Source organism: Cyprinodon tularosa, unplaced genomic scaffold, assembly GCF_016077235.1.
Source record: "Cyprinodon tularosa strain WSP-4 unplaced genomic scaffold, ASM1607723v1 ctg10, whole genome shotgun sequence".
NCBI classification, from domain to species: Eukaryota; Metazoa; Chordata; class Actinopteri; order Cyprinodontiformes; family Cyprinodontidae; genus Cyprinodon; species Cyprinodon tularosa.
In genome coordinates this window covers 2,446,543-2,474,162 of record NW_024037782.1, presented here as the reverse complement: position 1 = coordinate 2,474,162, position 27,620 = coordinate 2,446,543, and the positions used below count along the sequence as shown (strand labels likewise).

Here is a 27,620-nt window from a genome sequence, read left to right as displayed (position 1 = left end):
TGTTATGATGTCCAGAACCCAATTAAGTGCCTGTGGCAAGACTTGAATCTCACACTCCATCCAATGTGTAAAATCAGAAAGTCATGTTTAAGGTAAATGCAGAAAACGCCAAATTATTGGGTTAAGGTGTAATTTTCTGTTTGAACAAGTGTTTAGAGTTTCATGGCATGCAGTTTATGGTAGGGTAGTCCAGCTCTTCAAATAAATGGCTAGTTAGCAGGCCTTTGAAGAGATGAAACGAGATAATTCAGCCATTTTTTTAAGATGTGTTAAAGAATGGTTGAGACCCAGTGCTATGGTTGCAGACGAAAAGCTGCAACAGTCTGGAGCTTGAACCTCTGGCTTATAGGATGCAGACAAACTTGTCATCCATTTTTTTTTTTAAATATAGATGCACATTTATGTTATACTGCCACCTAACAGTCACTCTGATTAGTGTAATCCACTAATGTACTCCATGTGGTTTGTCCTGTCTAAATCAATGCAGTGGTTTACTTCAGTCACCATTTTATGGCATTTCCAAGTAAAATTGCCAACCAGCATCTCAATTCTCTTGAATAAATTCAAAGTGTTATTGGAATAAAAGTTTAATTCACAAAAATACATTGACCAATATAATGAAAATGTACTAAATTGTATTTTAATAATCCATAAAAGCTGGAACATCGTCAACAGAAAAACACAGGAAGCATTAGAGGTGGTTTAGTATAATATATTTCAGCTTCAAGAGACATAGAAATCAATTCTTATTTTTCCCCATATTTCTTCTATAAAAGACCCATTTTTCTGGCGCATCATTATGAAAAAAAAAAAAAGAAAGGCATTAGAATATATTATGGGAGCTATGAAATCCCAGTGACCGAGTATAAAATTAAGTCACATCAGAGAGAGATATTTGCAGAAGAGAAGTCCATGAACAAGAGGGCGAACAAAGAAAAAATATATAATATTAAAAAATAATACATATTATGGAACTTGATCTATTATCACAAACATGACAGGCATGGAAAAAAGGTGTATGGCTATAAAAAAATTCTCACTTTTCCACTGATTTCACTTGAACATCTACACGTAGTAACTGATGGATTTTTTTTCATGCTTGTTTCTGAAGAATATTTATAATTATACAACTAAAGATGTCAACTTCCATGTCTTTCAAATACAATATTGATATAGAAAATAAGATGAAAAATACTGAATCCAAGTACTAACTTAGCCTTTCTTCTTAACCACTGTCCTTTTCAGAAATGAAAATAAGGGGATCATGAGACTTTGCTTTTTTTTTTTTTTATTTCAGAGGTTCTGCTGTGTTTTAACATCATCATCAGTTTGTGGCGCCATTTATTGATGCAGAGTTGGAGGCTGTCCGTTCAGGGTTCATGCTGATACTGAGACACAGGGACGTCCTCACAGTCGAAAGACAAGGTCTTCTTTCTTCTCTTCCCCTCTGTCTTTACTCTCTTGTAGGTCTTCCTCGGCTTTGATAAGAGCAGTTCGATCAGCTGATTCACCGTTTATGGCTGATGGAGGGAGTGGGACTGGGGGGGCTGTTGGAATGCTGGCACGTTCCAATCAGGGCAACAGTTCTTCATTACAGCATTTCTGCAAGACAGCATAGTTCATTAGTGACAAGAAGTCTAGAGTGTTGGCGCCCTCTGGTGGCTGTTAGCTGCGACCTGCTAATTATGTACATTTTCATACAGGATAAAAACATATTTTTTTTTGTTCTCCAAACCCTTGAATATTAACTCCAAACCTTTTCTAAAAAAAAGATTTTCTAAATCTATGACACGTGAAGAAACATAAAGAGCCCTTATAATGCTTGAGGAAGCAAGAAGAGTTTGTTCATAGATTCTGACCAGCAGTTTAGGGTGAAAAAAAAAGGTGTAAGCTGCTGATATTCATAGAAACACCAAGAATAAAGAACACAAGGGCCTAAATGTTATTCCCCTGTAGACAATGGTTTTACTGCCAGACTAAACTAACTATTCAGTTCATGTTCTGCCCTGCAGGGTTAGAGTGTGCTGCGTTTGGGCTGCAATTAAAAATATGTGTATATTATAACAGCTTAAGACCGGATTCCAAAGGCACAGGTGAAATATAATAATGAACTTTAAAACTATAATATAAAAATTTGAAAATGCTTCATAGCAACAAGCGATTAAACAACAGAATAAAATTAAATATTCTACATTTACACCCATTGAGATGTTGTTTTTCTAACTCCAATAGTTAAGTCTTGGTGGAGGATCCAGCCTTGTTTATAAGGCTAATAGCAGATTATAGGAAGCAGTCTTTTTGACGCAGTGTCAGGATATTATAACCTCCATGACCTTGAAGGGAATGTTTATGATAAGATAGTCGATTTATTTATTTGGTCTACAGTACATGTGCAAAAACAAAAAAGGCTTTTAAAAAATAAATGATTGTAGTGAAAGTGATTACGTCCACCCTTCAATAGCTTTAAATGTTGCTTTGTTATCTTGTTTATTCAAAATAAATACATAAAAAAAAAAGCATTCAGTAGTTTACTAATTAAAATAAGCTCATAAATTCTGACATTGCTTTCACACCAAAGCTTTGGAACACTTAACCATGCCAGAGTCCGGTTCCTGAAGCAGATCATCCTGATGTGAACTTTACCCAGACCTTGGAACCGAACCGTGGCATAGTTTATCCCAACGCTGGAGCTTTTCACTTGAAATGAGAATACCTGACTTTCCATTATAATAAAAACAGGATAAGAGGATGTGACATAGGCCCAGCACATCAAAGTAGTCGAAAGAAAGGACAAACAAAGGACTGGGATCTGAAGACGACGGACTTGAAAATCTCTTGTGGGACAAAGTTGAGTAATAAAGGGGTGCAGGTGCACATCTACACTTTAACAAAAAAGTAGTAATAAAAAGCCTCTTCAAGCTTTTTCCTTGAGTTTACTGCAATACTGACGTAATACTGCACCAGAAGCTCTTTGGTCTAGGTGCATCACACTGTTTGGCCTGGTCTAAAAATTTCTGTGTGAAAGCAAACCGCTCCAAGTGAAGGTGTGATAAATGCATCCTTACAGTAGTTTAGTCATCTGCTGTTGTCTATTAAAAAGAAAAGAAACAAAACACCTAATTTTAATCAGCTAAGGTACTTCAATTGACATCAAGTCACTCTGAGACCAACTCCGTTCTGTTTTTAAGATTAATATAGGAGCAATCTGTTCATTCAACAAAAATTGTTAGTTGGTCCTAACTGGGATAGAGGTGTTGATCAAGGATTTAGATGGTTTTTAGATCAAAATAACTCTTATTTTCTGATTTTAAAAATAAATAAAATTCATGATTCTAATCTCAAGTCCATGAGAAGACAAATGTAGTAATCACAGTTGGAACCCTCTGATGATCCTAAACTATCGAGTCTGTCCAGGTTTGTAAGACACATAATTGTAAGAAAAAGTCCAAATGGTACCTTGGGAGAACCTTAATCAATAAACCTCAATAAACCGATACTCTGTCAGCTCATTTGGAGGACCGGCTCTCACGAATCAGGTCAGCTGGACAACAAAAGTGAAAAGTTTCATTAACTCTTTCATGAACACTTTTCTCCAGTTTGCAGTGTGACCCCTCCATCGATCGCACAGTGATGTGAAGAGTGGAACAGTGAACCCAAAATCCTATTAGTGCCGGTTCACTGGGCTGGCCAGTATGTGAGCCAAGCTGGGTGGGGGTGCAGACATCGCCTGGAGGGAAGCTGACAGAGGCCCCACTCTCAAACAACTGACCAAAACAGATGGATTTAGATGAGGAACGCTGTGGGTGGTGCAGTCTTCCTGATGTCTGGGACCACAACTATGATTGCTGTTTAACAAAGCCAGTTTTATCAGTGGTGTTAACGGTTTCTCTCCATACTCTGCAAATTAAAGGTAGCTTGAAAAAGCAGATGTGAAAACAGTTGGCTGAGCTTTGTTAGTCTTCCAACATTGAGGTTTTCCTCCTACAACACTGAGCTAACTGAGCAAACAGACTGTAAAACCCACTAAGGGGGTTCAAGCACAGAACAGTGGAAAAGTTTTGCATTCTTGGCAGTTCAAAATAAAATTTGAAATGCTAAACAAAGAGCCACTAAGCTGTAACTAAACAGATAGCCGCAGCTTATACTGGAATATTTTTACAACCTCATGTTCCAGCTTACCCTGAAATCAAAACAGGGACCATGTTGACTTTTCCTATGATGTCTTTACAGCTGTCCTTTTACGTGACTTTATGAAATACCATCTTTCTAACAGGTAAAATGCACTGAAGCAGGATCAGTTTACTATGCGAGTTACAGACCTTTTCTACACCTTTCAGGATAAACAGTTAAGCAAGGTGAAGCTAAATTGTTAGTGAGAAAGCAGGAGGCTCAGCATAAGAATTGAGTAAATAATCCCACACAGTAAAAAGAAAATGATGTGGCTTACAGTAGAGATTTGCCTAATTATTCCACTATTGTGTTTCTGTCTTCTGTTATAGGAGCAAACAGATATGCAGTTTTAACTACATAATGCTCTAGCACCTTCCAATTTACAAAATATTTATTTCAGCAAAGGATATCAAAAAAAAAGAAAGAAATTCTCTACAAACATTTGAATTAGGACCGCCATAGATAAAACACTAGCTTGCTAAGATTTTTTTAACAGATGTACATAGATGTGAAAAACTACACCAAATCAAGGAACCAACAATAATAACCCAATAATTGAAAGTAGTTTTTGCATAAAAGCTCTTATTAGACTAAATATTCTTTTTTGACAATTTACTACTTATAGAAAGAAACAGTTTGACTAGCCAATGTTTGGCTGATTAAGTTGGCACTCTGCAGCTTTATCATTCAAGCCTATTGGCTTTTCTAACTGTAGTAGGGATGAAATGATAAATCAGATTAATTGATTAATCAAAATATTTGTCAACTAATTTTGTACTCAAATCCTGACCTAATGTAATGGAATACAGACTTATACATACAATTTCCTTAAAGAGGTCCCACATACAGCAATAATTGAGACAAAACCTCACAGAAATAAACTAAAAACGATATAATTATATAATTAAACGTGAAGGATTCTGCATTTGTTACATGATTTGCCATTTGCATTTTCCCTTATTTCAAATATTATTAAAAACATGTTATTTATTAAGATTAATTGAAAAAATAACTGATTAATTAATAAAAATAAAAAAACCTAAAGGATTGACGCAGCCCTAAATTGCAATTTCCAAAAAGCATTACTTCAATAATAGTGAAGCCATTACTTTCTGCCTAGTTGTTAATGATTTTATGCAAGTATAACAATAATAATCCTGTCTTGGGTGATTTACAGACACAGAAGCCCTGAGACATACAGAAGTTCTGCTTTTTTTTTTTTTAGGAGGCGGAAATGAAACTTCATTACATAAACTAAAAAAGCTACAAACAAAAGTAAGCAGACATATAAATTCACACAGACTAATTTGGAGACTTCCACATTTACCCACATCCGGCCAGACTGAAAAAATAATTTCTGAAAAAGAAAATAGAACGAAAACTCACCACGCAAAGCGGCTCATATTTTCTGGGAAATTACGTGGTGACTGATTAGGATTTCCTTTAACATGACCAGCTGCTAAAGAATGGTGAGGTTTCAGTTTTAAAACACGCCGAGTGTGACTCAATGGTTGAACAGTAAAGTGATTCAAAATAAATATTACAGTGTAGCTCAAGCAGATGTTTACACAACAGGAAAGTCCTTATTGAGGATTAGCCTGTTGGTGTCAGAGAAAAATCTTCTTCTTTAGAGGAAAACTACTATTAACCTACTTTTTAACCTTAAAATAATTGCATGTAGATATAAGACTCATACCGATTTTAGTACCCTCAGCTACCAACAGGAGGCGATACCACTTTCTGTCCTTTGGTTACTAAGGGGGAGGGGCCAAGTTTACCCAATTAATTTGTGCAACTCAAATAAATGAGTTAGTAACAGCAACTAAACCTCATAGGAAGAAGGATGTTTGATTTTCTAGCACTGATTAAAAAAAAAATAACTTTATAACATGATTGAAGAAGACGATCTTAACCATTGAACTAGAATTACTATGAATCATAAGAAAATGACAAAATGAAATATGTGAACTTTTCTCCACTAAAGTATATCATGACATCATGAACACTAACCTGGCTCAGAGCTGCTGCAGGGGCGGGGGGGAGGAGGGTCTTTAAAGCAGGACACAGTTGGATTTCTTTTTTGCCTTCTTCTTTTCCACTGGTGTTTTCCTATTTATCTGTCTGACCAGGTCATAGAAGATCTAGAACAAAGAAGACAAAATTGAAAAAAACTATCATCATCTCCTCAGACACAGCAACCCTAGAAGACTGCTGCAACTTTCAGGAGTGACAACTGAACCTGGATTAGTTATTAACACTTTGTTACAAGTAGAAGCACAGATTCAGATTTATTTCTTATTTTCAAGTATTCTAGAAAAAATTTGCTGTATTCAAATCATATCTTAAAATTTGGATTACTAGTCATTTACTTAAGTTTTTTTATTTATTTATTTTGAAAGAAAAAACTTAAACCTTTGACCTCTACATGGTTATTTAATAGTTACTCGTGGTGATCAAATGGAATGGGACACTGAAGCTCTGCAATTAAACCATCAAATTGCAAGAGACATCTTTGTTTCACTAAACAGGAGTTTGTCTTTTATAAATAGATTTTATTTTTTATTCAATCAAAACTATCAAAAATTACCGTTATGCAAAAATATTTTCCCACCACTTTTTTTTCCTCAAGTTTGTTGTATTCTACAGGTAATAGACCTTTAGAATTAAAAAAAGAAAGAAAACAAGGGTAGCATGATCATTATTTTCCCATGATTACATAAAAGCTTTGAAAATAAGATCAAAGCATCTTTAATCATGTCCCAACATCAACAGCAGTGCCAATTCAGCAGTCTGACTTCATAAGCCATAACATGATTGAAGTTACCACTCAGTTTGTAGGAAATGCAGATTACAGTTTCACTTTTTGAAAGGAATCTCAAAAGAAAACTTCTGATGATATTTCAATTCAATGACCTGGAATAGTTTCTAGTTGCAAGAGACGGAAAATGTTTTTTTGTAAATATAACAGAACATGCGATTACAGAGCTCTTTAGTAAAGGCTAATCTAAAGCTCACACAAATGAAATAAAGTTTCATTGAGACTGTGTGGGTCGAATTCTACAGTAAGTATGTATTTACATAGAAGAATCAACATAGAGCTTAGTTTGAAATTAAACCTGAAATTAAATTTCAAATTTTTCATTTTACGAAAAACAAAAATCACAACCATAGAGATTCATTTCCTTTTTTTGATTATTCTCTTAGCAACACCTGCAGCATGTTTTGGAAAATGTGCGTCACCATGACCTTTGTTTTTGTGTACTCACATCAAGGACGTTGATCTTTGACTTAGCTGAGGACTCTAAAAAGGCACAGTTGTTCCACTGTCTGGCCAGATTCTGGCCCTGCTCCTTCCCCACCACACGTTCATCTTCCAAGTCACACTTATTGCCTACCAGTATCATTGGCACCTAGGAGAGAGATGAATATAGGCCTTGAATAATGTTATACATCAATCGATTGGAACTTGGAAGATTTAGTTTATTCTTAACAGCTTATTATGTCTGCACAGCTTTCTGTCAAAGCCTGTCCTTCAGTAGCATAGTTTGAGATTTATTGACATCATATGCATTTTTAATGACAACCTTCAAATCTCAAAATATGGCCCAAGGTTCTTTTTCTGCAAGGACAACTGTACTGCAAAATGAAAATGATAAATACACTCACGATAGAAATAGACTGACATCTTCCAGCTGATATTTTAGTGTCTTTTTCTGGTAACAGTACGGGCTGATAAGTGCATGCATTCGCCGGCTTATTGGTGCGTTCAGCAGCCATGCCTTGAGATCATACATCTATCGCCACCTCCTTTTACTGTCCATTATAAATGTTCATTATTTTAGACATTTAACCATTTTATTTTATATTCAGTGTCATTATTATGACACTGAATATAAAATGACACTGGGGTGGGGGGGGGAGAATAAACAAAAAAAAATTCAACACAGAAATCTGGTCCAAATCAGAAAGAATGTGAAATACTTCCAGAACATTAACTTTACATCATCACCAAACTTTATCATGTTTATAGAAGACCAACTTCATATATGTTGATTAAACTTTACCAAAGCGTTAATTCCTGATTTCTTTGCAGATGGGACATCCTTATATCCTTGTATTCATGCCCAGTTTAAATAAAACTTTTGATCTAAAGTGTGGGTATTAAAAAAAGCAACAGAAACAACAAATATTCTCATCCTAGTTTAACTATTACATTATACCATCTGTTCTCAGAAAGATTCAAGCAAAATGCAAGAAGTGGTTCATAAATGTCTTGGTGTTTTCTTAATTAGACCGGACTCTTTTAGTCGCCCTCCAGTGTCTCGGATCAATAGAGTAGGTTCTAGTCTAAAAAACAGAAACCAAAGACAATATAAGACAACAATTTGCAACATGTGAAGCCAATAACCTGCAGGGTTTAGCTTGTTTTACAATGTGTGTTTAGTTTACTGAGGGAGGAAACTACATATATAGTGACATTTAAAGGAGAAGTTCGGTTTTTTACACTTTAAGCCCATTTTCTGTAGTGTCCAGGATGAAATCGAATGATCGACACCAAAAGTTTGACAATTGCTCCGGTCTCTGCTTTTTGGCTCATTTAGAATCCACCCCTGGCTGCTTTAGAATGGCTTGCATAGAGCATGTCCGATAATGTCCTTAAAACAACCTTAAACGTTCTTTTTTTAAAATATGCTACTCACCGGGTCGTCAGCACTGTTCAATGACGTTCCAAAAAAAGTTTCGTAAAGAAAAAACGTTCCTGTAGTGTTTTATTTAGCATTTTGTAAATCCCATTGAGTTCTGTAGGAAGAGTCAATATTCCCCTGCCACCGGAAACGGAAATGGGGCCTGTTTACACAGTTGTAGTCTTTTCGCTTCACTCTGTGTACTCCGACGTCGAGGTGCTAACGTCTCTGTTAAACACTTTAAAAAACTCTGAGAATGGAATACGAAAGGTGGATTCTTGATTCTCGACGTCGGAGTACACAGAGTGAAGCGAAAAGACTACAACTGTGTAAACAGGCCCCATTTCCGTTTCCGGTGGCAGCGGAATATTGACTATTCCAACAGAACTCAATGGGATTTACAAAATGCTAAATAAAACACTACAGGAACGTTTTTTCTTCACAAAACTTTTTTTGGAACGTCATTGAACAGCGCTGACGACCCGGTGAGTAGCATATTTTAAAAAAAGAACGTTTAAGGTTGTTTTAAGGACATTATCGGACATGCTCTATGCAAGCCATTCTAAAGCAGCCAGGGGGTGATTCTAAATGAGCCAAAAAGCAGAGACAGGAGCAATTGTCAAAATTTTGGTGTAGATCATTCGATTTCATCCTGGACACTACAGAAAATGGGCTTAAAGTGTAAAAAACCGAACTTCTCCTATAAGGAACGCAAAAGCTGAGCAGGATTTACAGAAAAGGGTTCTATATCATTTGGCTAACATGCTGGAACATAGCAACCGAATGATATAAACTATCCAGACTTGAACTTTACGTAGATATAGGGGGGGGGGGGGGGGGGGTAAACTTTCTGAATTGCTGGTTTTTAGTTCAGTTTCTTTAAACAAGAAAGAATGTTTTTCAAGAAAGCAAACTGAGAAATTCAGCTCAAGGTGGAATCTGCACGCACAGCACTTCTTCCTTCTTTCCGCATTTAAACATCTCTGAGAACTCAAAAAAAAAAAAAGTTCTGAGGGGAAGAGAATTTTTAAAGACAGATATTCGGAAGAGTCAGGGTGTCGGGATACGTCTCATCCTGCCTGATGTTTCCTGACCGGCTATCTAGGGAGAATGCAGACCCGGAGGAAGTCAAAAGCTGCCCCGCCCAGCAGGGATAACATCGCTTTCCTTCCTGAGTGTTTTCCAACACTTCAGCTGCTTTCCATGCTCCAGCTGCTCTCTGGAATTAAAGGACGGTGACGGTTTGGTGTGCTTTTTTACTGTCCCACACTGCAGAGTGAATTTTCACCATTACATTTCGATTCAAGCTCCAACTGAAACACTATGTCAGCAGAAAATGGCTCAGTAGTTAAGACTTCAGCTTCAGTTACACGGCTCAATGAATATTTCTGTTTGTGGTCCAGCTTAGCAAACAATCAGCAAGTGGAAAGTTCTACATGCAGCACATGGGGAGCCAACAAAGCATCAGCTGAGGAAATCCATTTCTGTTTGGTGAACAGAAAAATAATTAATCTGCCTGGGAAATCCTTCTGTCACTAAACTCTTGAGGTGTAGAAATAGTCCACACACATCCTGAGGATACTTATAAGCAACAGTGTAGCATCCTCATTTGAGGTTTAGGTTTGTTTGTTTTTTTATAGTGAGATGCAACATGAAACGCTGTAAAACTAGTAAAAAAAAATTGATCCTCCCTCTTTCTCAATCTATGACAGGCAGGCGACAGGAAGCCTGGATGTTTAGATTAACCCCTGCAGAGGTTGCTGCCTTATGTTTGATATCCAAACAAGCCCTGGCGCTGGTCTGCCGAGTGACGTTTTTCCCCCAAGGGTCTTGGGAGGTATACACCGCCAAACTGGGTTAAAACTAAACTCAAATGTGAGTGGAAGGATGGAGATAGGTAAAAAGAGGGGAAAAAATGTTAATGGTCAGCAGAAATAAGGTCTGCATTAGACTAATTAAAGATTTTTTTTAAAGCCACAGTCAACATGCTACGTTCGGTCTAAAAGAGAACAGCATGCTAAATATTGGACTGCAATGAGTCACAAGCACTGAGTTAGACTTTTGCTAGTCTCACAAGTAAAGACGGTCTGGAGAAGTCATGCGACCGCTGTTACATAAGGGCTGTGAAAGGAAGGAAAAGGAAGCCAGCTTTTAACAAGCTGCTCATTTTATTCACCTATGGAGAATTAGCTCCTTTAGGAAGGAATGGGACCCAACTTCGTTTAAGGCACATTGAAAAAAACTAATCCCTTAATTAAGCTTGGCAATAAATGCATGTATACATTTTGCCATCTTTGAAGTAAATTGTGCGTGTCAGAGCTGAAAATAAGAACAGCTGCTGCAGCAACCGCATACTTTGCCTTCATTCTGCAACGGATTGGAGGCTTGCTCCAAATAAGAAAAATCCTGGCTTTTAAGGTGATTACAAGAAACTATGCTGAACATTTCCTTTGGTGCATTCCTAAACAGTGTAGAGGAAGATAAACAGATGTCACAGCTATTGTAGGTAAAGGCTTAAAACACCCTCAAGTTGAGTGGCCATAACAACTCGACAAGTAAGGAGGAGTTTATATTACCAGAAAACTGCCTTCCTTAAGAAAAATGTAGCAGAACTGCTTTCTTGCAAGAGGAGGAGACAGATCCTGCAATCCATATGTTGGCCTGAGGCTAGCCTTCATTCAATAACCACAGAGGCTGCTAATGAAGCACCACAGCCTCACAATCCTGTGTGATTCTGATGAGATGGGGCTTTCTTTGCACATCATCTCTAATAGTTCAATCACTCCATTTGCCAAGCCACAGTTAGACCACAGGGAAAGGGGGAGCAATGGGCTAAAAATGTACAAAAAGGTAGAAAGCCTTGACTACAGTGGGTCTATATAGATTGCTGAAAGGAAAGAGAGTGAGCGGGGTGGGGGGAAGAGCAAGAACGAGTGTTATGGTAACATTTGCTCCCTCCAGAGATCACCAAAAAAGGGCATCTTAGATCCTGCTGACGCTTTATCTGCTGCACCAGAAAGGGGAATGAGGGCTTACTCATTGCAACAGCCTCTAAATTTGCAAAAGATACTGAGAGATGGAAATATGCTGCTGACAAACAACTAATTTGGAAAATAATGAGATGACACATCCCCCCCTCTCTCAGGGTTACACATACAAGCAATAGGACAGCCTTTCTTTATGTGGCAATATGAAGGGAAAGGAAGGCTATGATACAACAGCACACATCTGAAACCAACTCATGATTCTGGGACACTAGAGACTTATAAATATTTAGTATTTGAATAAAAATTGGAGAGAGTTTATGTAGGCATCCAAAGTAGCAATATACTCACATCCTCTGTGTCCTTTACTCGTAGAATCTGTTCTCTCAGGTCTTGGAGGTCATTGAAGGTAGACTGTGCTGTGATGGAGTATACGAGAGCGAAGCCTTGACCGTTTTTCATGTACAAGTCCCTCATTGCTGTGAACTGTTCCTATAGGTCCAAAAAAGAAACAGAAATAAAAGCCAATCAGATTTGTCATCCAGCAATTTTTAATAATGGGCATAAATATTTAAATCATGCTGACAAAGCTTTTGTGGGACCTGCTCAGGATTTTCAATCAAATAATAGAGTACATCTTTCTCTGCCATTTCTGCAGTGAGCTCCAAAAAAGTCCTAATGTTTCTTCAACTAAAAGAATTGTATCAACAACAGACTTAGTGAATTATTGATATTTAAGCATTTAATCATAAAACAATGGCTCAAACACCCTGGTATCTTGTTTTCTGATGCAAGATTGATTCAATCCAGACAGAAAGAGTAAAAACATAAATGTATATAAGAAACTGACTACACAAAAATCTAAATTTGTTGTGCACAATTAGATTTTTTTTCTACAAGTTACAATCCAATCCAATCCAATCCACTTTATTTATATAGCACGGTTTAAATAAACACGAGGTTTCCAAAGTGCTGCACAAAAAGATAAAATAACTACAATAAATAAAAGTAATAAAATAAAATAAAATAAAAGCACTGCCCGCACAGGATAAAAATATGCATGTGACCCTGCCTTTTGTGCAGGAGATTGTGGGTCACTTGAAGCCTTCAGGGTCTCCAGATGATACAATGACTGTGATCAATCTGGCAAAAATTTAAAGCTAAACTATTGACATTTCTGTCTGTCCTGCAGTTTTTTGTAGATTTTCTTGTTGCGTTTTCAGGAAGCAGAATCAGCATTTGCTGAAGTTGTCTAAAGTTATGTATGTGGTCAAGTCAGCAAATGTGTTAAGCATGGCATTATGGCCTAACATTTGCTTTATAAACTGATGGTAGTAGTTATGTTGGAGTACATCTTTTGTTTTTTGTTCCACCTAATATATCAAGGACTTACTCTGTCACTGAAATTTGTTCTGTCAGAATATCCTGTGTCCATCTACTTGTTTCATGAACATATCACTTTTTGTTCTTTATAAAAACTTTTTTGTCCTCTAGAAAACTCTTTATTACATATTTATAATAAGGAAAAACAAAAAAAAACAGAAATCGTGGGGTGTCGTTTGCCAAATATATTTGGCAGACATTTCGTTTTTCAACATTGACCACTTTTTTTTTCCTAACCTAGTGCACAGTAGTTTGCAGACAAAAAAAGATTCTAAATCTGGACTAAGCTACAGATCTACCAAACCCGGGCTGCTTATGTAGCAGATCTAAAGGAGAACAAATTTCCCAGATCATGTTAATTACTACAGGATTTAAAGTAACATTCACACTGCTGGTCTAGCAAAACAGAGAAAATCTATAACTTTTCTCGGTTAGCCCTCCCATGTATTAACAGACCACGTGAAACAATGTCATGTAGTTACAACAGATGGTTTCGGGGAAGTATTGACACATCACTTGAATCCGATCAAATATTTTTTCTGCCATAATGGCTGAGTAAAGGCTTATCTTCTAAAAGACACTGGAGGAGGCCTGTTCAAAGAGCTGCTACTGAAACTGACCAGAGAACCGAGGCTAGCAGTTATAACCATACCAGGAAACAGTTATCTGTTCGGCTTCAGGGTCCGGGATGGATTCCCACTACTTTAATCTGCTCCAGAACCAGCACTCTGGCCCAGAAAAAGCACAGAAGACTGTAAGGCCTTTTTTCAATATGTGTACCTATGCGTTCTCATGTACTCGTCAAACGTCATCAGCCTCAGCCCTAGTACTGTTCCAATTCACAAGCAGACAGAGAAGGGACAAAGACCCCGGATGTTGTTGGATGATGTGATCTTTACTGGACTACTTGAAGCCAAATGTTTTCTTTCATTCAGCAAATGTGCTAAAATAATAATGTGGATGTTTGCCTGAAGCACTCTGACAAACAGGGGTATAAAAAATTTTAAACGCCTAGACTATTTTTCAAGAAGCTACTCTTTCTAAAGCCTTTGCATACAATGCAAGCTATATAATTACCTTCAATAACAGTGATCAATAAATCGATTATGTACTAAAATATGGTTGTTGATTGCAGAGTTTACTTACTGTGCCGGCTGTGTCGAGGATTTCAAGCATACATTGCTGCCCATCTACCTCCACTTGCTGCAATGACAAAAAGCATAGCAACAGTGTAAACTTAATGAGAGGTCATTGGGTGTATTCATTGTTTAAACATGCATACTGTATGGTTAGTCGATTCCAATAAGGCAGGGAAAAAAATGAATCAAATTTTTCATGAACAAAGGCCAAAAGGAGAAGTAGACGATGAGGGGGAGATTTTCCAGTCACATCATAGTGATATGAATCTGTAGAACAGCTGCAAACAATCAGCCAGATCCAAGCTCCCTTAGAGGATGCTCACCTTTCTGTACGAGTCTTCTATTGTTGGGTCATATTTTTCCACAAAGATTCCCTGTACAAACTGAACTGTCTGTAAAAGATGATACACAAAACAACATGAAATAAGCCTGCAGGGTCTCGCATATAATCATCACAACTAAACAGGGAGGCTCGTGAATATTGAAAACCTACAATTCATACTTTTACAGAAGGAGTAGGGGTTTTAACTTTACCAACACGTGACAACAGGTACGTGTAAAGACGCTGTGCTCTCTGACAGCTTTACATTCTGGGTTGACTAGGTTCACCTGTTAACATCCTAATCCAGGCAGTTCATGGGATTAACCCGACTGACACCTGGCTGACGTTAGTGAAGCAGGGTGCAAACTGTTTTACAGACATGAATGTTCTCAAAGTGTATTTGTAGTGGTTAGAAAAATATGGTAATAAATTAAAGCCTGGAATTTTTGTTAAGCAGAAATAGAAGCAGTTCTTTTAGACAAACATACCCAAATATGTGCAATTATAGTCAGACATCGAAAGTAAAGGAACTTTATCTTTTTAACCATACAGACTCTTTCACCGCTGTCCTTTACCACTCAGTTCCTTTAAAGGTTTGTCAAAATGTCTAGCTGTTTTATTAGCAATCATCTACAAAGTCTTTAGGAAGCACCCTGCAGAGTAGTTGGAGGCTGGGTAGACAGAAAGTGCACTAGGAGGGCATACTCACCAAAGCGGACTTGCCCACACCTCCAGAGCCTAAAACCACTAGCTTGTATTCACGCATGGCGGGATTGCTTCACTGGAGAGCCCAACAGTCTGTCCAACACAGGGAAGCAAAAATGGCAAAACACACACACAAAAAAGGAATGTTAAATTTGGAGGAAACTAAATAAGAATAGAAGCTTTATACACAAAAATAAAAGATATGTTTTAGTGAGCTTTCTGCTGAATTCCAGACAGCAATGATTCTAGTCATTCTTGGAAGTTATGGAGCAAAAGAAACAAAACAATGGAGGGAACACCCAAAAGTGGAGCTGATCAGGGTGGAGGAGGTGAAGACTATGTGATCCATCCCTAACACAAACCAGCTGTGGTGAATGGGAGTTACAGGGGGGGATCCCGGGAGGAGAGTATTTAAAAATCAGGCAGATTTTCCTCCAAATGACACAATCAGCTGGCACTTGGAACCCTGAACACACCCTGCCTTCAGAAATGTTAGTTTTTTAAACATTTGGTGCGACTGAAGATAACCGTCTGCTTGCATGTGAATTGAAAGAAACCATCTAAGGGAAGTGGAATCTCACACTGGAGAATATTGTGAAATCGCCAAAATACCCCTTTAAGAGACGGGCAGGCTTGATGTCACTGACACACAGCAGTGTAAGAATACGCCAACTAGGTCAGCGCAAGTCTGGTAACAGAGAGGCTGAGCTTTAGTTTAGGAACTGGGCGAAGCAGGGATTTCTGATTCCTCATCTCCTGCGGCTTAAGATAAATATATTTGGAGTTATTTTCTATCACCTATTCATGCATCATCATAAAAAAACTATTTGAACACTTAGAGGTTTCTTCCTATTTTCCATTTTGTCACTTTCCAGCTCAAACAATTTGCGATATCAGGCACAGAATACAGTGGGGCCAAAAAGTATTTAGTCAGCCAATGATTGTACAAGTTCTCCTACTTAGAATGAGAGGTCTGTCATTTTTATCATAGGTACACATCATGTTCAGGCCTGCCTGAAGTTTGCCAGAGAGCATATGGATGATCCACAAGAGGATTGGGAGAATTTCATGTGGTCAGATGAAATCAAAATACAGGTGCTGGTCATAAAATTAGAATATCATGAAAAAGTAGATTGATTTCAGTAATTCCATTTAAAAAGTGAAACTTGTATATTATATTCATACATTACATACAAACTCATATATTTCAGATGTTTATTTTGTTTAATTTTGATGATTACAAATGACAACAAATGAAAATCTCAAATTCATCATATCAGAAAATTAGAATATTACTGAAGACCAATAAAAACAAAGGATTTATAGAAATGTTGGCCAACTGAAAAGTATGAACATGAAAAGTATGAGCATGTACAGCACTCAGTATTTAGTTGGGCCTCCTTTGGCCTGTATTACTGCAGCAATGCGGCGTGGCATGGAGTCGATCAGTCTGTGGCACTGCTCAGGTGTTATGATAGCCCAGGTTGCTCTAATAGTGGCTTTTAGCTCTTCTGAATTGTTGGGTCTGGTGTATTGCATCTTCTTCTTCACAATACCCCATAGATTTTCTATGGGGTTAAGGTCAGGAGAGTTTGCTGGCCAATTAAGAACAGGGATACCATGGTCCTTCAACCAGGTACTGGTAGCTTTGGCACTGTGTGCAGGTGCCAAGTCCTGTTGGAAAATGAAATCTGCATCTCCAAAAAGTTGGTCAGCTGCAGGAAGCATGAAGTGCTCTAAAACATCCTGGTATGTGGCTGCGTTGACCCTGGACCTCAGAAAACACAATGGACCAACACCAGCAGATGACATGGCACCCCAAACCATCACTGACTGTGGAAACTTTACACTGGACTTCAAGCAACGTGGATGAAGTGCCTCTCTTCTTTTCCTCCAGACTCTGGGACCTTGATTTCCAAAGGAAATGCAAAATTTACTTTCATCAGAGAACATGACTTTGGACCACTCACCAGCAGTCCAGTCCTGTTTCTCTTTAGCCCAGGCAAGACGCTTCTGACGCTGTCTGTGGTTCAAGAGTGGCTTGACACAAGGAATGCGACAGCAGAAACCCATGTCTTTCATACGTCTGTGTGTGGTGGTTCTTGAAGCACTCACTCCAGCTGCAGTCCACTCTTTGTGAATCTCCCCCACATTTTTGAATGGGTTTTGTTTCACAATCCTCTCCAGGGTGCGGTTATCTCTCTTGCTTGTACACTTTTTTCGACCACATCTTTTCCTTCCCTTCGCCTCTCTATTAATGTGCTTGGACACTGAGCTCTGTGAACAGCCAGCCTCTTTAGCGATGACCTTTTGTGTCTTGCCCTCCTTGTGCAAGGTGTCGATGGTCGTCTTTTGGACAACTGTCAAGTCAGCAGTCTTCCCCATGATTGTGTAGCCTATAGAACTAGACTGAAAGACCATTTAAAGGCTTTTGCAGGTGGTTTGAGTTAATTAGCTGATTAGAGTGTGGCACCAGGGGCCATCAATTTTGAACCTTTTCACAATATTCTAATTTTCTGATATGATGAATTTGAGATTTTCATTTGTTGTCATTTGTAATCATCAAAATTAAACAAAATAAACATCTGAAATATATGAGTTTGTATGTAATGTATGAATATAATATACAAGTTTCACTTTTTAAATGGAATTACTGAAATCAATCTACTTTTTCATGATATTCTAATTTTATGACCAGCACCTGTAGAACTTTTTGGTAAAAACCCAACTCGTCGTGTTTGGAGGAAGAAGAATGCAGAGTTGTATCCCAAGAACACCATACCTACTGTGAAACATGGGGGAGGAAACATCATGCTTTGGGGCTGTTTTTCTGCAACGGGGATAGGAAAACTGATCCACGTTGAGGGAAGAATGAACGGGGCCATGTATCGTGAGATTTTAAGCCGAAACCTCCTTCCATCGGTGAGAGCCTTAAAGATGAAACGTGGCTGGATCTTACAGCATGACAATGCTCCCAAACACACCACCTGGGCAATGAAGGAGTGGCTCTGTAAAAAGCATTTCAAGGTGCTGGAGTGGCCTAACCAGTCTCCAGACCTCAACCCAATAGAAAATTTATGGAGGGAGTTGAAAGTCTGTGTTGCCCAGCGACAGCCCCGAAACATCACTGCTCTAGAGGAGATCTGCATGGAGGAATGGGCCAAAATACCAGCTACAGTGTGTGAAAACCTGGTGAAGACTTACAGGTCACATTTTACCTGTTTCATAGTCAACAAAAAAATCTTTAAAAATAGTACAAATTTGATTTCCTTGATTTTTTTTCTCATTTAATTTCTCATATTTGAAGTGTACCTATGATGAAAATTACAGAACTCTCCCATTATTCTAAGTAGGAGAACTTTTACAATCAGTGGCTGATTTAACTTTTTTTTTTGGCCCCACTGTACATTCAAATAGAAAACGATTAACCAACCCAACCCAACTGATTATTGACAAAGAGCCTTTACATTGCAGGGGAGGAATTACAGCACGGTTTTTTTTTTCAAAACTGTTTTAATCAGCCAAATCAGAGGTGTTTTAAGCATGATTGGCGAGTTTAACTAGGCCAATTAGAAAACTATATTTTGGTTGTCAATTAGACTCCTTGGTATGCTTTCTATCACTCTGTCTCACTTAAGAACACAATCTAGATTTTCAGACTCTAAGACTCATGGTAAAACTAACAATTACTAGATGGTATGGAAATATGAAACAAGCTGTCAAATTAAAGCACTCTTGGTCACTTTACAGAAGTGTCTGCATGACTTTGCAACGTCTGAGGTCGAGTGGGCTATGGGTAATACTTTTATGAGTTAAAATGTATGTGTATGTATGTACATATATATGTTTATGTGTACCTAAATTAATTTATTTGTTTGCGTTATAGAATTCCGGAGGAGTATGGACTCAGGTTAAGTAGGAAATGGGAAAATTGTTGATGTCTGGACTAGAAGGAGAAAAGATATGATTAAATAATTAAATAAGTTTCAGTTCATATTCCTTTTTTTGATACAAGCACTAAATCATACATAGAATGTAATTTTATATATCAATAATTGCATACAATAATAATTGCATACTTTGTTCAATTTATAATTTTACTGGATTGTCTGAAATAAAGTAATTCATTCATCTAAGAGTCAAAAATCTTTTCAAATGAATATCTTACCCAACATTGTTACCCAACATTTGAAAATGATTAATATTCCATATTTCTTTAAACATTAAGACAGTGCAGGAATCCTGTTGTCAAAAAAACAAAAATGCTATTTGCTAAATATTCAGCAAGGTACCAAAGAAAAGGTTTCTAGATATTGAAAGCAATGATGGTTCCTACATCTCTGAGTTGTTATCCTGTGCAGAGGTAAACATCACTTCTAATGCTAGAGAGAAGTTCTGGTCATCTTTAATAAAGCTGTGGTGAAAATCAGAAAGTACCTGGTGTTAAAAATCCAGCTCCAAAAACAAGCACATTTCAACAGCTGATAATAAATGCATCAAAAGCATTCTGAAGCATTATTATTCTGTTGTAGCAACCTCCATCTAAATTCTCAGGGGTCAACAAAGGATGAAGGACATCAATTTCCAACGCAAGCATTGACCATGTGGGATATAAAACTGGAACAGTGAATAATTCATATTTTAAGATCCTCACTGCTTAAAGATAAGTTCCCCTGCAAAGGACAGGCTGAACAGAGATGAAAAAGAGCAGACACATGGCTACTTGTAGGCTCTCAAACTCAGAGTTCATTGTGTGGACAGCGTCACGTTTAGAAATGTTAAAAACGATGTCTCTCTCAGACATAGGCTACCATTCACTTGTCGGTTATGTGTATGTCACAGTTCTTTGTTTACAGCTGCAGACTGACCTTTGTTAAGACAGAAGATGTCACGGATCTCCTCTGTGACAAATTACAATGTGACAACCTCAGAGGCCATCATGGAGGATGCCTGCTCTTAAGAGGGCACTTAAATTCCAGATGTTTGCTTCAATGGGCTTCACTGAAAATAATCAGTCAGATGTGGAGGTGGACCATGAGGACTGCTAGGGCATTGCCACTTGAAAACGCAAAAATGAATACGTCAATAAACATTATACATAGTGTTACAGGCTGCCCTGACAAGAACACTAAACGCATTGAGGTTCGTTCAGTGACAGGATGTAAAGTTGGTGCATTTCTTTTATCAGTGAAGTTATTAAAAAGTATCAAATTATAATAATACAATTCATTATGAAGTCACTAAAAACTGCCTTAATTAAAAGTCAGTATGCATAAGAGCAGATGCCTTAATGGGCCAAGTGTGAGGTGTTTTTTCATAACACATGTCAAATTTTTTCAACATATTAAAGGGCAGCATCTCTTTGGAGATAAAACAAAAACTGCCTGAATGTGCCCTTTATGCATTTTGATTGTTGATGGAATGCTCTATGGATTATAGGCGAACAGGAAGATGGTGCTGGCCCAACAAAACTGGAAGAGTTTGGTTTAAGGTGCCAATACATGTTTGCTGTACTGTCACATGTAGATTCTACCGTTTAATAACAAATACAACACACACAGGCTCACTCAGGTATGTTGGCTGCTCAATCAGCTACTACAATAGAGGTGGACGTCAGCGGGTGTAGGTTGTTTCACTTCTTTGCCTTTGACACATACCTATATTAGGTATAGAAAACCAGCAGGCTTCAAGAACTTGTTTTTTTTTTTGTCAAATTGGCAAAGCTAAATGTTCCAATTGCTAACTTCTTTGATAACAGGATGTCTCAACAAATAACACCCAAGTCATTGTGTTTTATTCTTTAGATTAGTCACCATTTGTTATGTTTTATGTAAGTTTGGAAATGTTGGCTGGATTTTGGGAATCACAAGAGTTGAGGTAAAGGTCTAAATTCTCTAAAGCCCAAACAGGAGAATACTATTTACATTAGGTAGTGCCAACAGTCCTTATTATGAATAAAAGGGTGCAAGGAGCTTAAAATCCACTCATCTATCTATCTACTACCCCTGTCATTGGGTGAGAAGAACAGGGTACCCATTGGACAGGTCACCTGTCAATCAGGGAAACTCAGACACACACAGGACATACTGCTATATGTGCCAAGGCTTTAAAATCCACAGACAGATGTCTTCATTCTGTTTTGGCTGCACTGAAAACACCAATTTTTTACTAGCTTCTGACTCAGCATGGGGGGTTCTCATTTTATTTATACAAGTTGTTTCATAACACCTTCAAGGCATCATCTTGTACTTATAAATTAATGATTATATCCGTTCAGCAGTCGGTCGTGCTGTGTTTCTAAAGTTGGCTTGGATGGCTAGTAGAAATAAGACATCAAAATACTGAAACGGGAAAAAACAAAAAATAAACTTCCATTTTAAAGGCTGCTGGGACTAAATGAGATAAAACCTGATGTGCTCCTATTTTGTGATATCTTTTCAAAGTAAAAGAGCAATCACTAAAAGCTCTGTCCCTAAAATGAACCCAGCTCTGCTCCTCAGATATTCAGCCAGTCACTCGGTAAGTGGAGCCGATGTTGGACGGGTGGAATCAGACACAAGTGATCAGACACGAGCATTACAAAAAACTCCTGTTGTATGGATGTGTGTTTTATACTGTTTTTTTTTTTTTTCCCTTCTTTCTTTTTTTGGGGTTGTAAGCTATACTGTGAATATATTACGAGACCTCATTCCATGATCTGTCATCCGTCATAATTTTATGGTCATTTTTTGGAAATCATTCGGGAATGGTTCTGAGTATACTTATAAGGATGTACTAAATTCATCTAAATCTTTCAGATTTAATTTTAACAGTTAAGGATGTGTGCAAAAATAAGAAATTTGACTTTTCAATGGCTCACATAGTTTAAAGGTATGTTTAATGAATACTCAAAAATTAATACTCATTTATCTGAAGTCTATTGTTGCAATACTTTACCATTATGTGTAGAAGGTCTTACTTCCAGCTCACATTTAAGGATCTGTGAGCTAGCTGTACATTTTTCTTCCCATTTGTGTGGAAACAAACCCAATTTTAACGTACCACGGGCAGCTAAAATGGGTGCAGTGAAATAAGTTTGGGGTTTTACAGTCATTAAATATAACAAGACCAAATGCTTCTCAGATTTGGAAATTGCCTATTTTTTTAATTGCATTTATAATGTAAATACAAATAATTGTTCATCACTAAATCAGTCACTGCAGTATCTGATCAAAGTCAGTGTAGATGGGCTGGTCTGGAAGACTAATACAAGCAAACTTGGCCGAGTCCAAAAAAAGGACAGCCAAACTACAGGAGTTGGCCATCTGAGGGGCATGTGAGTGCAATGGACGAGAGTTCATAAGAGACTGAACCATGACATGTTTAGTTTGAAGCCCTACAATGACTTGCCCTTTAATTCATTTCTTACTTTTATTATACTACTCTGGAGATGTTTAAGTTTGAATTTCATCTAGTAAAGCAGCTTCAGCATCATTACACTACTAAGATTTTTTAGATTTTATTTTCAAATAAAGAGTTTTATGCTGACCAGCTTATTTATCAGTTACACATCAATAATATAGTCTATTTAAATAAGGGTGAGTATTGGCATGGTTGTTGCGATACAATAATTGGGTCACAAAATGATATGATATTGCAATGTCACTATATATATTGCAATATTTTTCCCAGCTATCAAATTAAATGTATAGGCTAAAAAAGCAAGTGGTGTATGTTCATCAGAAGATACTGATCATTTAGTTATTTTGGTATCAATGTTTGGGATTTGAGTCGGTCCACATCTTCCACTGAGACTGCCTCAATTACAGATATGGAGCTGCACCACAATGCAAAGTGTTTTTTAAAATCAATACTGAAACTGGAAGGAACTGAAAGATCAACATTATATAGCGGTCAGCCGAAAATCACAACATATCATCTAATTGGTTTTCCCCACACCCCTATATATGAATAGCAAATTAAAAAACAATAGGCGTATATTGCAGCTTTAAATGGGGGCTTTCACCAATGTATTTCAAAAGTTCAAATGTAATTAAATTTACAGTGAAATTCAGGTCATCCTGCTCATGTTTATTCGTATCAGCCAATTATTACAATATTTCCATTATTAGACTGAAATTGTGCTGATTCACTGACTGGGAAATCATTAACCTTATGAACTCAACATCAAGTCACTGAGCGCTTGCAATTTGCAAATTCATCCGCCGCTTGAGGTGACAAGATTCGGAAGGATTCTCGGTCCGTCACGCCAAACTAATATTAATTTTAAGGAGAACAGGTATCTATTAGATATACTGCATTTTCCTGCCCTTTTCACACTTCCAATAAAAAAAAATTAACCACACAGCAGATACTTTTTCTCTGCATTAATCTGCAGTTACTATTGTTTAGTCTAAGTTGAGTTTTCCCAGTAAAATGTTAAATTATTTCAGAAAGAAGAACCGATATTGGTTGTTCCTTAATGCTACTTTTTTTTGCATACCTCAGCAAAAAAGGAAAGCACCCCCTTACCCCCACCCCACACACAGAAAATAAAACAGAAAATGAAAGATTTTAACCCAGCTGACAGACTAAAAATTAACTTCTTCCTCCCTAAACTATCCTCCATCCATCTGTGTGTTATAATTAAATGAGTTTCCAGAAAACCAATAACACAGATTAAAAAGGAAAGGCCGACCAAATGTAAGCGTTATTGCATCAAGTTTATATCAATATTACATTTTTGGAATAGTTTAACTCTATAAATTCTGTAATTCAATACTGAGACACAAAGTTTTATACCATGAGAAAAGAGACCTTTGAATCTTTGATCTGCCTGTTGAGACTGCCTCACCACACACAAACACACAGTAAGCCATTTAAGGACATCAGCCTTTTAAAACCAATCTCTCACTTCAGCAACCTCAATGACACACTGTCACCTCCAACAAAACAAACACTAGTGCCGTTCCTCTGCTTTTGTAGTAACCCCAGCAAATAAGGAGCGAGGGAAAGCCACATGCCACAGAAAACACACTCCTCCAAGACGTGACTGCATCAACTCACCCTGCTGAAGGTATGTGTCCATCTAAGGTTGGAAACTGGATGGGTGGCGCTGGTAGCAAGAGCATGCACTAAATAAGACCGTCGCCAAAACACAGGACGAGGCTCTGCAACCTCACTATTAACATCCAGGACCAAATATTTCCGGGTTGGTCGAGGCCAATCAGACCACAGTAAAGCTGTCACTGGGACTGACTCAGCAGGATGGGGGTGACAGGCAGCCCTCCTCTGCATCTTACCTCCACAGATCTGATGGTGGAAACGCATACATCCGCTGCATACAACTTCTGTATGTGTATACAAACTTCTTTACCCATTTAGGCCACAAACAAGAGGTTGGTAGATGAGAAAAAAAATGTTTAGGGATGGGAAACCGTTTGATAACTTAAGCTGTAAAGATGGGCACAGTTACTCGTTACTATAGCAAAGAACAGAACAACAATATGTTGTTCATCAGTCCACCCATATAGTGATGATATTTCAAACATAACTTTCACAAAACAAAATTTAAACAATCTTTTTACACATAAAATATAAATTTTTCCTTATTTATTTAATGCAAAAAAAAAAAAAAAACAAGCATACTTTTTTATGAAAATGGATGAAACATGTATTCTGATGCACAAATTTTGAGTTTAAAGAAAAAGGAAAACAAAACACACACAGGTGATGGATACATGTGGTGTATTAATTGTGGGTTATCTTGAAATGTCTTCATTTGATCCAAAACTCCTATGTCTGCCTTTTAAACCAGCGGGGCATTTTCTCTTCTGTATGCCACACTACTTGGAAAGAACATGGGAATTGGTTTAAGCTGAAAACAACAGGGTACATCAAGAAGAAAATTGGAAATCAGCAAGCCAGGAAATTCAAAATCTGTCATCTCTCCAAATGTCAAAAAAAAAAAAACTATCCTTATTTCATAATTGCAATAGAAGGCTATACATCCAGAATTTAGACAATGTTTTCAAGACTATTTAAGTGAGCATTTGAAGAAAATTAACTGAACTCTGTCTCTACTAAACTCTTAATTACTTGCATTGTTCCTCCTCATAAAAGTCCCCAGGAAGAGGGAATTACAAGCCAATAAAATACACCATTACCACAAAAGGAAGGGTAGCTCTAAAGGAAGAAACAAAAAACAAACATCAGCGAGCTGAAAGACATCAACGTATGTTAAAGGCTCCAGTTAAGAAAATATGAGCACATGATTATTGATCAATACTATAATACTGTGATACATCAGCTCATCTTTCTTTCACAACTGCTACAATCATTGATGTAAAAATTACTCAATGCAAAACTGCAACCAGGCACTGAGGAGCTTTGCTGCAGCTTGATGATGACAAAGACCTGTAACTGCCAACTGAACACATCCGATTGTCTGGGGCAGTGACCCGTGACCACATCCTCTTTCCAAAGTAAAACAAGTTCATGTTAAAAAGCTGGAAAAGGAGTAACTACCAACTTAAATGACTCCTCAAGTTGCTGAAACAAGACTGAGATAGCATGTTTGAGGATAAGGTGAACTTTATACCTTCCTGTAAAAGGAGCAAGATATAGATATATAGTAGGGTAGCTAATGTTTATTTTTACTATTCATTTAATTACTACTTAAAATTGACATGTAGTGTTTAAATCAACAGGCCTCTTTCCTGAGATATCTGCTTCTCAGGCCAAACTGAAATATAGCAGTCTGTGTGCCTAAATTTGGATGACAGAGTGCACACCTTCCCTGTTTCGCTTCATTATCTCCAGTTAAAATACTCTGCAATACCCTACACAACCCATGGAGTCAGATGAGGAATGGAGCCAGCAGCTCTTGGGTTATCTCGCTGTGACTACCTAATTTGCTAAAGGCTGTGGCATATGCTTATCACTCCAGGTCATCCTAAATCCCTGCAATCTGTGGCTCTGACAACACCACAGAGCTGTAACCAACACACATAATTAGTGGAGGTGGACCAACTGATTACTCGCCAACTTATAAGCAAATTTGTGTCTTAAAAATTATATTTATATATTATCAGCATCCACCACACTTTAGAAAACTAAACAAATTAAAAGCCAGACAAATCTATGGAAGATCTGTGTTGTTTTGCATACAACATCCTTTGTCATGAGTCACACAAGTGGTGGATTTTAAAGGAAATTAACACAAATGTATGCAAACTTTTAGATGAAATACACTGTATATACCTATGCAATAGAAAGATCCTAACCCCTAGCTGTGAGAACTGATATAAGTGAGGAAAATGTGTCTGTTCTGGGTCCACAGCAGCCAATTCGATGTTTCTACAGACCAAATTGGATTCAAAATAATAACTTTCCTCTACTTTGTGTAATCTGCGATGCAGGTACCATTGGAGACCTATTTCTCTGCCTTTACCCGTGATGCTGATCAACTAGACCAAATAAATCTACGTCGTTAAATCCGTCCTGTGTTGAACTGCTTTGGAAAACATCAGCTTGTAGGTCGACCTCTAGAGATAATCATAATATTCTATCATAACATTAATCAAACAGCTCAAATCGTAAGCCTGCTTACAGCTAAATCCTCTCCTATAATAAAATATCCAATCGAAGTAATTATGAACGTCAGTTTGTCGGCAATCTGGATTCAAGCAAGCAGCCCAAGTCCCGTTATGAAGCTCGTTAGCAAAATGCCGCTAACTAGCCAGCTTAACAGGCTGCTGCTCACACCGTTAGCTGCGGCTCGTTAGCAGCCGAGCTAACCAGCCCGACACATTCCTTTCCTTTGGGTGTTACCAAAACACAGTCAGCTTCAGGAATGTCCGGCACCCGAGGTCGTTTAATAATTCAAACGGTCCACCACACATAGCAGGTTGTTAATTACGCCGAAATACTTCACATTTCGAAAGAAAATGTCATAAACCCATAGCTAACGTTACCTGCCCTTCCGCTTGGCCTTGACTAAAATGGGGAGTGCTCACTCTGGTTTAGACTTTTAGGCAATTATTCTATTCCCTCCCCGAGAACAAAAAAACCCAAGCAAACACAGCCCACTCACTGTATCGTGTCCGCTCCCGCAAGTGTCCACGCCACGAACTCCGACGTGACTTATTTGAGCGCGTTTAGCACGTAGTAAAGTTTGTCCAGCGCCGCTCACCGTCTCTGGCTGACTGTCTCTGCCGCTCCGCAAGTGTCAGTTGGTGGAGTTTCTCCTCCA

General features: G+C 37.8%; 1 protein-coding gene across 2 annotated transcripts; it reads right to left on the bottom strand.

The window, feature by feature from the left end:
• Window positions 1–1,276: 1,276 nt before the first annotated feature.
• On the bottom strand, window positions 1,277–27,620 carry LOC119794231 (ras-related protein Rap-1A). Of its 2 annotated transcripts, none has more exons than XM_038301723.1 (8): window positions 27,462–27,620; window positions 15,393–15,481; window positions 14,685–14,753; window positions 14,369–14,425; window positions 12,191–12,331; window positions 7,437–7,580; window positions 6,181–6,311; window positions 1,277–1,602 (listed from the first exon to the last, which is right to left on the bottom strand). In XM_038301723.1, the coding sequence occupies exons 2-7, from the start codon at window positions 15,447–15,449 to the stop codon at window positions 6,222–6,224; spliced, it is 558 nt and encodes a 185-aa protein (XP_038157651.1). In that variant the 5' UTR covers window positions 15,450–15,481; window positions 27,462–27,620; the 3' UTR covers window positions 1,277–1,602; window positions 6,181–6,221. The 2 variants fall into 2 exon arrangements, with proteins under 2 accessions (XP_038157651.1, XP_038157727.1); XM_038301799.1 differs by lacking the exon at window positions 27,462–27,620 and adding an exon at window positions 27,343–27,378.